Raw genomic sequence first — 15293 nt, forward strand, 5'->3', positions numbered from 1 at the left:
TTTTCTCTGCTTTGAATAAAGGTAGTCTAAATGCAGACAGTAGTAGCCTATTGATAAATGGTACCCAGAATTATTACTGTGAAACTTCAAGTTAATTTTTCACTACTCTGTTATACATTTATATTACCATTATTCCTCTTCCCACTGTTAGATTTTACCTACTTTGCCATATATTAAAGTTTTGTAAAACTCTGGAAAGTTCTGGAATCAATTTTTGTCTGTGTGTGACTTAATGGAATAGTGTTTTGAAAGCTATAGATTTGCATTTTACTTTAAAATCTGATAAAGGCAATTCTACCATAAGCCATTTAAAAATACATTGATTTTCTTCCTTACTTATTCTACCAGATAAAAATCCATCCTGTAATTTCTGCTTAAAGAGATTCTGTGGGGGTAATGGGTTTCAAATGTATAAGACCCATATGTTTAATAAGACTACTTAATTTTTCCTTCATTGATTCAATTAAGCACAAGAGGTTTGGCCACTGGCTTTCAAAATGTGACCGTCATACTACTTATATTAGAATCACAAGTGGATTTTTGTTATGAAGGTGAGTTCCTGAGTCCAACTCAATCAGAATTATCGATGATAGGGCCAAGAAATCTGCATTTTTGGAATATAGCTTTACTAGGTGATTCTTAGGCACACATAAGTATAAGGACAACTACATGAGGGCTTTATCAAGTTATTACAGCTTTTGTTTTTAGATGTCATTAATGAGGTTTGGCTTTACTGTTAAGTTGATCCAATAAGACAGAGTAAGTTGGGGCATACTCAGTAGAGGCAAGAAGTCATGACATGGGAATGCCATAGTCAGGCACAGGCTGCAAGGAAGACCAGAAGAGTGCTAAGCAATAATGATGCTTGTATCATGCTGCCAGGTTAGGATCAGAGTCCCCTGATCTGAATTTGAACTGTACTGTGACCACTTACTAAACACAGAACCTGGGCAAAAAGGGATAGCTCCTATCTCAAACAACTGTGACGCCAGTTAGATGAGAATGTAAAGCATTTGTAAGTGTTTGGGGCTCAAAATATATCAGTTGCCTCCTCTGCACCAACTTCTCCCATTCCAGTTTTGAACACTAAGTACTTACCTTAATAAGGGTCACAATTCCTTCATTAGTTTGAGTATCAGTTTCTATGTGGAAATAACCTTTTTCGTTTCCTGATGCAAATGTAAAATTTGCTAACCAATTATCAGAGCCTATTTCATCTGCATCGAACACTTTAATGCGTATAACTTCTACATTGGCTTTATTTTCTTCAACCGTCCCTTCATACTGCAAAACATGAACATATGATGTTTATTTTAATGTAACACAAACATACATGATATGTTCTTCGGACTAAAATATGAATAAGTAGGTATATTTGTTATAAAAATAATAGTTACCGTTTCCTTTTCGGCTACAGGTATATTGTCATTGACATCCAAAATACGAATCTGAACTTGAGCTTGTGTCACTGGTTTATCCGTGATTTGTCCATTGCCATCTCTCGCTTCTACTGTCAAAGTATAGCTGCTGTGTTCCTGCAGGGCAATGAAAAACATCCAGCTGGGATGAAAATGAATCGCTTCCCAAATCTGGTTTTTAGTTCACTTTGTCACCAAGGGAAGGAACCACAGTATATTTTATTCATAAGTAAGTTTCATGATCTGCTGTTATTTGTGTGAAGATGCTGTTTACTTGCCATCAGAGCTTTTCCAGAAAGGCAGAAAACCCTAGAGGAGTTGTTGATAGTCAAATTCTTAAAGGTACCATTGGTGATATTATCAGGAGATAAGTCTCTCCTTAATGCAGTCTGTGCACAGGGGGGTGTTCAAAATGTAGTTTGCTCTACACCAGAAGTGATGGCAGGACTGTAGGAATTGGTCCTGTCTGCCCTACATCTCATGCTCAGCTAAAGTTAAGCTAGGAAAATCTAGTTCCCAAGAAAACGGCCAGGGAAGGCAAAACCTGGTGAACTTTGTCCAGACATCTCGAAAGACATGATTTTTAGAGAATGTGTCTAGAGAGCAACATCTTGGATGTTAATCCAAAGTGAATCCTTCTCTTCAACATGCTCCCTTACGATGGCCCCCTTCAGTATGACTGGAGTTTAAGAAGGAACCAGGCAGCCAGTACCAATGCATGGGGGTCCTGGGTGGGGCAGAACCGCTCAGTGAAAGGCAGGACAGCAAAGGCTCTGGAGCCAGCTGCTTGCGTTCCAATTCTGGCTTTGTCACTTATTACCTGTGTTGGACACACACTTAATCCCTTTGACCTTTGGTTTCCTTCTGCATAAAATGGGGATAATAATTAGATCTCCCTCCCAGGGTTCCTAGGTGAATTTAATGGATTAATCTATGTAAAAGGCTTGGAATAACAACTGGCACATGGTAAACGCCCAATTAGTGGCGGCCACGATTACTGGCTAAACATTCTATGGTTTTCAGAGACAGTATCTTGTTAAAAAATCACTCTACTAATTCAAAATAATACTTTTCCACTCTAATTTTATGTGAAAAGTGCAGAGCAGAATTTTAGGAGTAACAATATTCTTTAATTTTGCAAAGATTCCAATAGTAATTCTGGGCACAATGCTCTCCCTCTCTAGGCAGAGTCAAATAATTTTCGAAGTAATGCAAAATACACTGACTGCACGTGGACGATGCTTTATATTTGATGACAATTCAGTGTTCTTAGGATCATCAACATTTTACTCGTGCACACTGTTAAACCCTTCACGTATGCAGCATTTAAAAAAATCCTATATCTCCCTTTTTCATCTAAAATTTTCCCTTTGAGTTAGAAATATAAAAGTGAAACGTTTGAGGGAACAGCTTCTCTAGGAAACTCAGGCAAATTTTCCTCCAATTTGGGATTTATAATAATTCTTTCCTTTATAAATATTTCTATTACTGTAAGTAGGACTCCTATTTCAATTTTTTCCCTCCCTCTGTATATATATTTGAAGTAAAGCAGACTCCTGAGATTTCATTACAGAAACACAAATTAAGGAACATTGCTTTAGAACTCTCTAGCAAACAGAATCCTGACTGGAGAGGCCTTAGAACACTGCTGTCCCTACGTAATTTAAAATTTCCTAGCAGCCAACTTAAAAAAGTAAAAAGAATAGGCAATACTAATTTTAAACAAATATATTATATTTTACCTACAGTATCCAAAATACTATCATTTCAACATGTAAGCAACAAAAAATTATCAAGATGATAATTACATTACATGCCTTTTTTCACACCAGGTCTTCCCAATCTGGTGGATAGTTTACAGTTACAGCACATCTCAATTTGGACTAGTCACAGACCACGTGCTCAATGGCCTCCTATGGCTAATGGCTACCATATTAGACAGCGCATCCCTAAAAAAGGATAATTTCAGGAGTTACCCCATGAATGAGGAATATAGAACAAAGTAGGAAAAGAGGGAGAAAAAAAAGAAATAGAGAGGAGAATGTGAAAGGATTATAGTTTAAAGATGAGTAACAACAAATATTAATTTACCTCTCTGTCCAAGGCAACACTGGTCGTATAAATCTCCCCTGTGTCTTTATTTAGGTGGAACACTGGAGAAGAAGCAGGCTCCTGAGACACAATTCTATAGGAAATTTTAGAATTCATGGTATTGGGCTCATCCGCATCTGTTGCGATGACTGTCATCACAAGTGTATCTGGCATTAGAAACAGGGTGTCCAAGATGAAACTCAACTTTAAGACACTTATATACGCTGTTACTTTACTTATAATTTCAGCTTGTTCCCAAAAGGATTTCAGATGCATCAAACTCACAGTTTACCAAAATCAAAAGATTTAATTGGATGAGGAAGTAAGTGTGAATGGAGTATAGGAATAGAAAAAACATGATGAGGGCTAGGCTGAGGTCAGCACGTCCAATTCTTGGGGTGCAGTCCTGAACACTTGCTACAGGAGGGCTGCAAATTTATTTATAATAATTTTAATAACCAATACAAAGAAAGCAGTTTGAACAAATACAAATACATACTTTTTAAAATACAAACAATTCAGGAGAAGCATGGCTATTCTTTACACTATGATCTAAGAGGAATCTCTCCTGCAAGTCTTCATATGGAGAGTGCATTAACAATGCTGTCGAGAAATCTGACGGGAGAAATAACGTAAGCCAAAGGTCAGCCAACTACTGCCAGTGGGCCAAAGCCAGCCAGCCACCGGGCTTTGTAAATAAGATTTTACTGGACCATAGCCACGCCCATTTGTTTACATATTGTCCATGGCTGCTTCCCTGCTACAGGGCAGAAGAGTTGCTAGTGACTTAACCTGTCACGTCAGTCTACCATATCTGTTCTCAGGGTAAAAAAGATGCCATGTAAAGTCTTTTGAACTTATCACAAAAAAGGCAGTCTTTCTAAGTCCAAACTTAGAGCAATACGTTTACTATTATTTGTCCTGTGGGCAATACTCAGCCTCCATTAAGAGAGAGGACTTAGTGTTCCGTTACATGATGAGGAGAAAATGACCTTGGGTATTCATTCATAAAAATAATAGACTCTTACGTGCTGCACTCAGCTCTTCAATAGACCCAGCAAAGACGGCCTGGGTGAACACTGGCTCATTGTCATTGATATCGAGAACTTTAATGCGGAGTTCTAATGGTTTCTCTAGGTTGTTTCCTCTTACATCCAAAGCGTAACCCATCAGCTGAAATCATGACACAAATAATAGCAGAGATTAGATTTAAGCTAAGGTAATTGAACTAGCAGGGATCAATAAATAAATAAATTAATAAAACGAACCATAACTATTACCAAAGAAAAACTCCAAACAAATAAACGTAAAATTGGTCTTACCAGAAAATATGGTGTTTCTTCTCGATCAAGAATGCGGGTAATGTTCAAGTCTCCAGTGTCTTTATTAAAGACAAACACGCCAAAAGGTGGCTCTGTGATCCCTTTTCCGGTGTATTTGTATGTAATTTTTAGTCCTTTTTCTTCTGCAATATCAGAATGTATCTAACACAAAAACAACAGAGGAATGCCTCCAGTTAAACCCTCTATAACTTACTTGTAAATATTTTTAAGGGCAAATTTCCCTCTGAAGTTGTCAGGATGCTGACAGCAGGAGGTATGGGAGCACAAGGGCTCAAGAGCAGATGTGCTGGTGTTAGAGAACCTGGGTTCTCCTCTCCTCTCAGCCACTCAGTGGTTATGTGATACTAAGACAGTCACTGAACCTCTCTGTGCCTCAGTGTTGTTATCTGTAAAGTGGAGAGATACTATTGTCTCCCTCTCAGGGTTGTTATGAAGTTAAGATATCATTAGGGGTACTGGTGGCGGGGGGGGGGGGTAAATTTTAAGTTTAGCACATAAGGTAAAATTTGCAAAGTTAAAATCACCTTCAGAAATCCATTTAATCATCTGGAAAGCATGAAGAAGGCATCTTTCCTTTGAAGGATTAAAATAATCAAGCACCTTCTCTGCTTAAAATGCTTCAGGAAATTGATGTTTCTAACCCACTGGGTCTTCTGTAGTTGCCATCTTCATGCTCTATAAACACTTTATCCGTATCCCTAATTCTGCATAGTAAGTGTGATTAGTCTCTGTGGCCTCCTCTTGGTTCCTCAATTCCCTCCTTTAGACTTCACTGAAGCCATCGCCACCCACCTGCCTGGTGGGTTCTTTTTCCTGAAACCTCAGGATTAGTTACGCTTTCTTCCCATAGGTTTCCCAACATGCACTGGGGCTGGGGAGTTGCTGCTGAGAATACTAAGGGAACAGCAGATGGGGCCTCCAACCTCCTGGGACACCAGCTCTAGTTCTGGAGCGGAATGGTGAACCTGGAGCAGTCCCGTGATTACTCTTCAGAGACAGCTTCTATCGATCTGTTTGTCTTTCTCTGTGCTTCTGTCTGTCTCTTTTTTTGCCAAGTACAGTGTATACACATATATACACACACATACATGTATTTGCATATGTATGTGTGTATATATATACACTAAAGTATTTATAAAGAATATTCTAGATCTTTATGTACTGATTATAGGTATTATATAATTCCACTTATGTTAAAACTAAAACAAACTTGTGTCGACATAAGTGTTGGTTTGTATGTATATACGTATGCACGTAAGAGTATGTAGGTATACACATATTTATGCATTTTATAAGACCCGGAAGATACTAAACTGTTGACAGTATTACCTGTAGATAATTTGGAAAGTTGGGGAAATTTAATAAGACGTTTTTGCTTTTTATGTAAATTTTACTCTTAGGAACTTATATAATCAAAATTAGAAAGAAGAACAACTAGCACTTATAGAACCCCAAAGAATCAATGCCTTTTAGGGAAACCTATTGAAAGAATGTGTGAATAACTCAGATATCTCAGAAAACCAAAAATACCAAAACAAAAACCTTAACTGATTGCATATATACTATTATGTAAAGCCATGATGAAAAATTTAGATTTTGGAAGGCTTTTATGAAAACAACACATTGCTGGAAAAAGGAAATTGTTGTCTTTTGTTGCACAGCTGCTCTTTCTTTTACGGAGCTCTTCATGTACAACATTTATAAGATTGGAAAGATGAACGTAACACTTGGGTACGAACATTTATTCATTCATACCAATGTTTACTGAGCACCTGCTGGATGTTGGCACGGCTCGGGGCACAGGGTATGAGCTATGAGCCTAAGGACTAAGCCCCTGCCCTCAGGAGACTTACACTCTATGGAGGGAGCCAGACAATAAGCAAGCAACATACAGCACAACGTCTTGAGTGGAATGTGCCATAAATGAAGCTGAAACGGAGTAATAGGACTGAGAGAGATGGCGTGAGGAAGGGAAGGGAATTCTCCTAGGAGTTGACACTTGGGCAGAGGCTTGATGCTGTGAGATACTGTAAGTATCTGTAGGGAGGGGATTCTAGACAGAGTGAACAGTAATGCAAAGGGTGAGAGGCTGGAATGAGCTTGTGTCAGTTTAGGGATGGAGCAGAGTAGGGGGTGAGGGGTAACAGGAGCTGAGGTCAGAGAAGAGGCCAAGGTCAAAAAATCCCAAGTTTATTCCTTCCATTGTAGCTACTGAAAGGGTCTCACTAAGGGGGTGAACATGCTTCGATGTTTTTTCAACTGCTCACCCTGGCTGGTTTCTGAAGAATGGACTGGGGGGTGGAGCGAGGGGCGGCGTGGCCCAAGAGTGAAAGCAGGGCGACAAGGTCTCGGGCTCTTTTGTAACACAGGTTAGAGATGACAGTAACCTGGATGAGGGGTGCGGCAGTGGAGAGAAGTGAGCAGATCTAGAATATATTTTGGGGGTAGAACTGATAGCACTTGCCACGTTTTTGAAAAACTGGATAGAATTACAGTGCTATTTACTGAAATGGGCAGAACTTATGTAAAACAGCTTTAGGAGAAAAATTAAGGTTTGGGTTTGCAGCTGCTAAATCTGAGATACATATTAACATATTAGTATGATTACTATATAATTTATCAAAAAATCTCACCCCTTTGAGAGTGAAAGGAGAGTTATTAATTATTAAGCCAGGACAACGGGCATTAACCAAGACTGTCTCAAGTAGAGTGTATGGTTATCCTACTTATTAGATATTGGTTCTTTTCATTTTGAACATTATTTTTTATGTGTAGAGTGGCAGAATATGCCACCCCAAAATAAGCTACTTTGGTATAGGATTATTTTGAGGCTGAAGGCAATTGAGAAGGAGCAGACGGGAGAAAAGTTCTCTGCCCTCCCCCTCTTGCCTAAAAGCAGGACAAAAATCTGTAAGGGTGTCCTCCCTCCCCTCTCTACCAGGAAGAACAAAAATTAATCATCAGAGACAACTTCAGACCCATATTGGCTTGGAGATGACACCAGGAACCCACGGAACAAACTTTACTAACCAGCCTTTTTCTACCATTAGTTTCCAATATATTTGCCTTCCCACAATTTACTACCCCTAGAGATTCAAGGTCCTTTTTCTTAGTCACTTCTCTAAAAATTTGTTCCTTTGCTAAGCCCAAGTTCAAAGCAAACTGCTGAGTTACACATTTCTGGGTACGCTCAGGTGTTACATGTGCAATACACATGTTCATGCACTTCTGTTTGTTTTTCTCTTGTTAATCTGTCTTTTGTCAATCCAATTTACAAAGTAGGGCCTAGGAGGGTGGCAAGAGAAACATTTTTCCTCCCCTACAGATAGTGTCTTATTTTGAAAAGTGTTAAACAAAGGTTCAACTAGTGCCAGATCCCTTAACTCTTAGTTGAACCAAAGCCCCAAATTATATATATTTTCACTAAATACGCATCTTTCAGAATGGAAAAGACAATCTTCGGGTTGGCACTTTCTGCTAAAAGTTAAGCTCTGCTAATTTTCAAACATTATACGTAACGTCAAAAGACTCAGTAAGTACATTATATAATTCTCTTTAAATTTTAACACGAACATGAAAGTTTTATCACAACGTATTTGAATAATATGTATATATTTCCTCTTTCTCTGGAGAAGGTACCTTGGCAATAGGATTCTTTTTGGACAGATCTTCTCCCTCCCGGAGAGCCACAGGGGCCGTGATCCAGGCCCGCTTTTGCCGTACTAAGTGAGTATGTTTAGAAAGCAGCTCATTTTCATTTCTTGTGTTGAAGACCTACAACAATAAAATATGGCCAAAAAATTATTAAGTACCCTGAGACATCAGTATGGAATTTACTAAATTTACTAGACTTTACTAAAACTTTAAAAATAGCTGTGCAAGTTTTAAGATATAAATTTCATATTTCTTAAGATCCATTTTCAAAGAGAAAATGAATACACTCCAGCAAACTCGACAGGTGTTCAAGAGACTGTCTCCAAATGATACAGTGGTAGGGTGTCATTCTTATCAGTGAAAAAAGATTTCTCAGAGTAATTTAGTGACCTTACAAATGGGCAAGTTACAATTAATATACTACGTCAAGAATTTTTTTTCTTACTCACTGAAAATGAAGTTTGATTTTTCTGTGGTAGCTTACAGTTTAAAAATGAATTATTAAATGCTGTAAGACTAAATCTTAGTAACCTGTTGTTATCAATTTGACTAAAACTGGTAACCTGTCAGCTAATGAATTTATTTTTAAGAATGGGGTAAAGGATTAAATTACCCATCTTTCATTTTCAGAACCTTAAGTGGAAAATTATAAATTTTTAGTTAGGCTTTAATAGATATATATCCTATCCAAGGAAAATTTCAATACAGCTGACCTAGTATCTTAAGATCAGAAATGATCATTATTCTAGGTTTTACTCATTTTGTTGCTCTACATAACGTGTTTTATTTCAAAATATTTACACTGGTTATCATTAAGTCATTGAATTTTTTGTTTTTATTTGAAAAAATTCTATAACAAAAAAATTATATCAAAAAATTAAAATAGAATTTATAACGCAAAAACGTAAAACTTCTTTCTACTTTTTCACTCACACTTCGGAGTATTTACTGTTAGCAGCTTGGTTAATCTTTTCTCAGGACCATACAGTTGCATGTGTATAAAAGTCTTTTTCCCATAAAAATGGAATTATACTATACTTCTCATTCTGCCCCTTGATTTTTTCATTCAGCACCTCATCACAGACATTCTTCTATGTATCATAAATTACTTTATCATTCTCCTATTGATGGACCTTTAGACTGTCAGAAAACGCTGCACCAAACATCCCTGGATAGTTGTTCCTGTGCACTTGTTTGAATGGGAACAGCTGGGACTCAGGGAGTGAGCATTTTTAATCTGGTAAGGCACAAACTGTCTTCCATGAAATTAAGCCTCTGAGTCCAAAAGACAAAAATAATCCCCTTGGCTCCTTACCTCTAAATGGAGTCCATTTCCAAAGTTACAGCAGATCTGTAAAATAAAATTATTTGTTATTTAATACAGTTTGTCACTTAATTCAGTTTAAATACATTGTTAATGACCTACCACTTAGGATACTATAGGTATTTAAAAAAAAAATTTAACCACCACTACTATCCTCCTTTGTCAAAAGGAAACAAATTATAATTTTTCCCTTTGCCTCCCGACAAGGACCAGGGCCAGAGGGAGGAATCTACATTCTTTTTGATCCACACTGCCTCTTGCAGAAAACTCAGAACTCAATGAATAACTGAAAAACAAAAGCCAAAACTGTCCTCTTGAAATCTTAGCCATTTGCTGACCTTTTTCTCCTTACTTTAGGGTTTTCATCTCACGTTCTCTGGGACCCATTGACCTTTCCTCAAGGCCTTTTGTGTGAGATACAGAGACGCACACCGCCCCTTGCCCCCTCCCCACACTATCTCCCATTATCCCCCAGGGTCACACACACACACACACACACACACACACACACACACACACGACTGTCCTTATTTGGACATCATTCCTCAACTTCCTCAGTCCCACCAACTCTTTTCTTTGGTTCTTATCAAGCACTGTCGCACTTCAGACTTCATCATTACACAGAACTAAACAGAGTTATGTTCACTCTAAAATCTGCACAATAAACTCCTACCCTGCTTTTTGACTTTCACTGTACTTTTACAGTCCATTGACCTCCTCTTGGCTTCTCTTTTCTCCTGGCTTAATCTAAACCAGCACCTTCTAATATGGCAGCCACATGTGGCTATTTAGATTTAAACTTAAATTATTTGAAATTAATTTGCTCAATAGCCACAGAAGGCAAGCGGCTAGAGAAAATTTTCATCATTGCAGGCAACGCTATTGGGCAATGCTGGTAGACTATTGCCAGCCATTCCAAAGACGCTATCAATGAGTCAGGGATCCCTCATTCTCTTGAACTTCTAATATTCCTGCCTCACTTTTTTCCCAACTCTGAACGTCTATTACTTTGTTTGATTCTGACCCTGTACTGGCGATGCCGCTAGAGAGAGCTGCGGTGACTGAATGGACCCATCACAATCCATGCTAATAGCCGCTCCCTCCACAGGGGTGGTGCACATTTCTAGGGTGACCAAATGTTTACATTTGCCCAGGAGCGTCCAGCTGACACCTATTGTGCAGGCATCCCATCTGTTAGCAACTCTTTCCTTCTCAAAAGTGTGCTCATTCAGAGCATAAACTATACAGTCACCTTATCTTTGTCTCTCTCTTATTGTAGCCCCATCATTCCAGTCCAAACTTCGGGGGAATGTGCCAATCACACCCACACCACCTCTGAACCCACTCATTCTTAGGAGATGACCCCATGTTTTATTTGACTCAGATTGTACCTTCAATCATCTTTTCCTTCCCTTCTTCAAGGAAGAGGTGTCTTGATTCCTCTCCAAGGTTAACCACCATCTGTGTTCTTTACCTTCCACTCTCCTACTTGTTCTCCCACATTTACCTTCTCAAGAACCTTGTTCCTTTCACTAACTTTTATCTTCCTTCCCTACTGGCTAATCCAACATGTTCATTTCCTTCACACTGACAACCAAACATATTCAGATCTTCCCTCTCTTAAAAATAAACCAACCCTATCCTTGTTTCTGCTAACATTTAATCTACTGCTCCATAACCTTCTTTTACTGTAATTTCACACTGAAACAATTGTATGTATTTATTGCCTTTACTTCCCCACCTGCCATTTATGCATTAATTCACTGTAATGTCTTAATTTGGATTTTCTCAGTCTTGTTTGCCTTCTTCCACCTGCATCTCATGTCACACGGATCCAAGAAGCCCTAGTTGGTAAATGGAGCTACAGGAAAACAGAGAACTACATGGAAAATAGGGCTTTCTGTAAAATTTCTAAGTCTCTTCCACTTCTTCACATCCCTTTGAAGGCTTCTTGCAGGGTCTGTTCTACTTGTGGATCCCTCACCTTCCTTTCTTCCCTCTACCTTGTCAGAACATGTTCTTGCCCCTACTCTTCCAAAGAGAAACTCAAGGATAGTCGATGTTCAGCCTCTGGTATGAGCCTCTCTGGAGCAGATGCACAACATGCTTAATTTTCTATTTTATGGTCAGATATATTATGTCTTCCTTGTCCTCTCTATTATTAATTTACCAAGCTAGCAATAGCCAGAGATATCTCTAGCCAAAGTTGTGCTCCCTAAATTTACGTATTTTCAAAGGCGGCACGGTATGAAAAACAAGTAAAAACAATGCTGAGATGGATCACTTCTCTCTGCGTGTTTCTCTTTTGGGAATTGTGGAAAGACTAGGGACTAGATCCAAGATTCCTCGGTGTCACATCATCAGGGGACATTCTTAAAATATAATTTATTTCTTGCCCAGCCTCCTAACCATCGTCTCTTCTCTTTGTACAGGCCATATTGAGGGGTTGGCTGGATCCAATATTTACCACTTTTATTCTTCCCTAGAATCTTATCGGGCCTAGCACAAGTATAATAAGCAGGTGTTATTTTAAGTAAATGTTATCATTCTGAACAAACATAATGTGTTTTACTAGGATATAAATAAAAGGGAGCAATGTATGATCCTTTAGTCAAAGGTAAACCCTTCCTAAGTATATCTGCATTGATCTTTTTTTATTGGAATGTACTTGCTAGATGTTACTTAAGAAATGCAGAAAATCACATGGTTTCAAACAGTGCTGCTTAAACTTGAACGTGTATTTTGTTTACTGGGGATCTTGTTAAAATGAAGATTTCAATTCAGTATGTCTAGAGTTCAGCCTTATACTTTGCATTTCTAACTAGCACTTAAATGATGCTCAAGCTACAGGTTCTCGAGGAGCAAGGTTGTAGAACGTGATATGGAATATCAATTGTTCGTTTAGGGATAGAGACAATGCAGTCTGCCTTATTCATTACTGTCTCAGAAGTTAACACAAGAAACTTTGTTACACTTGAGCACTAACGTCTTGAAAGCAGAGAATCTTACATTTTATTTCATGAATTTACTTTTTTCTTTTGCTGAGGAAATTAGTTCTGAGCTAATATCTGTTGCCGATCTTCCTCATTTTTGGCTTGAGGAAGAAAAGCCCTGAGCCAATTAGCTACCTATGCCAATCTTCTTCCACTTTATATGTGGGTTGCCGCCACAATATGGCTGACTAGTGGTGTAGGTCCATGCCTGGGATCTGAACCTGTGAACCTGGGCCACCGAAGCAGAGCACACCAAACTCAACCACTACGCCACGGAGCTGGCTGCATAATTTACTTATTTTTAATGTTAAAAATTTTTTAAATTGCAAATATATACAAAAGCAGAGTGAGCAATACAATAAACACCCACATAGCCAACACCCAGTTTCAACTATCTAGCACACACTTCTTTTTAAATAAATTTTTAATTTAGGAATAATTTTAGATTTACACAATGCTGCAAAGATGGTGCAGTTTCCCCCTAATGTTAACACCTTAAATAACTATGGTACATTTGTCAAAACTAAGATATTAATATTGGTACATTTAGACAATGCACAGTTAACTAAATTCCATGCTTTATTCAGATTTTACCATTTTCCCCATTAATGTCCTTTTCTTCTGTTCCAGCATCCAATCTAAGATCCCACATTGCATGTAGTCGTCCTGTCTCGTTAGTCTCCTCTGATCTGTAACAGTCCCTCAGTCTCTCCTTGTTTATGACCTTGACAGTTTTGATGAGTAACTGGCCAAGCGTTCTGCAGTGTCCTCCAATTTGGGTTTATCTGTTATTTTTCACAGGGTTAGACTAGGGTTATGTTTTTGGAAAGAAAACCACAGAGTTGTGGTGAAGTGCCCTTTTCATCACATTGTATTAGGGTACATGATATCCACATGACATTATTGGTTAAGGTAGCCTTTGCAGGTCTCTCCACTACAAAGTTACTACTTTCCCCTTCCCTCCTCTATTCCTTGGAAGTGAGTCGCTAAGTCTAGCTCACCCTCTGGGTGGGGATAAGGGAGGAGAGAGATTAAGCGTCACCTCCTTTGGGTGGGGCACCTCTACGTTTTATTTGGAATTCTTTGGTAAGAAAGATTTGCCTTCTTCCTTTATTTATCTATTCGATCATTTATATCAGCATGGACTCATGCATATTTATTTTATTCTGTGGGTTATAATCCAATACTATTTAATTTATTTTGTTGTTCAAGTAGTTCCATCTTTGGCCATTAGGAATTTCTTTAAGTTTAGATTCTGTGTCCCTTTGACATGTCCCCATCTTTTTGTTTTTTGAACTCTTCCTTACTGCCTACCATTTTGAGCATTCCTTACTGCCTTGTATTTTCCCTGTCCCAGCCTGAGAAAGAGCCATTTCTCTAAGGAGCTCTGGTTTCTAATATCGGAGAATGGTATTTAGAAGCCAAGATCTGCGTGTGGGTGTAGCATACACATTATAAAATTGTTTCCGGTCTCCTCAACCACTTTTTCAGGGTAGGTTGTAAAGATAGAGTTTTTCTTAACTTTATTATCAGAGACTCTGTTTTAAGTTTTTTTGAGTAGCAGTTTCATCCAGTGGAAAGTGTATGATGTTGGAAACAGTCATACTAGATTAAAATCCTGATTCTGTCAGATAAATTGCTTTAATCTGAGTTTCCTTATTTGTCCAATGAGAACTACTAACACCTCTGTGCAGACATTTTTGATTGTGTATCTAAATGTCATTTCCTCTCATCTTCAGTGTTCACAGAACCCTATTTTGTTCAGGTATCAGATAGACCCTACCCAGTCACGAAGCTGAATAAAGACTGGTAAAATGCCAAAGCACGAGAGCCTCATTCACTTTGATGGTGGCTAGTTTAGGCATAAATGTGAGTAGTCAGCTCAGGCTGCCATAACAAAACCACCATAGGCTGGGTGCCTTAAACAACAGGAATTTATTTCTCACAGTTCTAGAGGCTGGGAAGTCCAAGATCGAGGTGCTAGCTGATTCAGTTCCCCAGTGAGGGCTCCCTTCGCTATGTCCTCACATGGGATGGGGAGCCAGAGGGGGAGGATACAGGGGAGGAGAGAGCCATCTGGTGTCTCTTCTTATAAGGGCATTGGTCCCAGCATGGGGCCTCACTCTCATAACCTCACCTAAGCCTAATTACCTCCCAAAGGCCCTACCTCCAAATATCATCATGGCGGGACCTAAGGCTTCTACATATGAATTTTGGGGGGGGGGGGGCACAGACATTCACTCTATAACAACGCATAAGAGAATTTTGGCCAATGAGATATCAGGAGAGTCTGGAAAAGATTATCCTTGCTGACAAGAAGAGAAACATATGCACAATCTCTGTATTCACCTGCTTCTGGAGACTGCTAAGCAAGGATGTGATATTTGCAATGGCCACAGCCACTTGTGACCATGAGTGATAAAATTAGTAAAATGACAGAGAAGCCAAACTGAAACCATAACATCTTTGA

General features: G+C 38.7%; 1 protein-coding gene across 1 annotated transcript in view; it reads right to left on the reverse strand.

Moving 5' to 3' along the window:
* Nucleotides 1–15293, reverse strand: part of DSG2 (desmoglein 2) — a 49222-nt gene that overhangs the window by 22081 nt on the left and 11848 nt on the right. Inside the window, exons 2-8 of the mRNA XM_046671395.1 lie at nt 9822–9857; nt 8492–8626; nt 4832–4993; nt 4538–4682; nt 3510–3676; nt 1398–1535; nt 1099–1284 (exon numbers count right to left, since the gene is read on the reverse strand). Of these exons, the coding sequence (XP_046527351.1) occupies nt 1099–1284; nt 1398–1535; nt 3510–3676; nt 4538–4682; nt 4832–4993; nt 8492–8626; nt 9822–9857 (969 nt within the window). The remainder of the gene's footprint in view (nt 1–1098; nt 1285–1397; nt 1536–3509; nt 3677–4537; nt 4683–4831; nt 4994–8491; nt 8627–9821; nt 9858–15293) is intronic.

Source organism: Equus quagga, chromosome 9, assembly GCF_021613505.1.
Source record: "Equus quagga isolate Etosha38 chromosome 9, UCLA_HA_Equagga_1.0, whole genome shotgun sequence".
Lineage (NCBI taxonomy): Eukaryota > Metazoa > Chordata > Mammalia > Perissodactyla > Equidae > Equus > Equus quagga.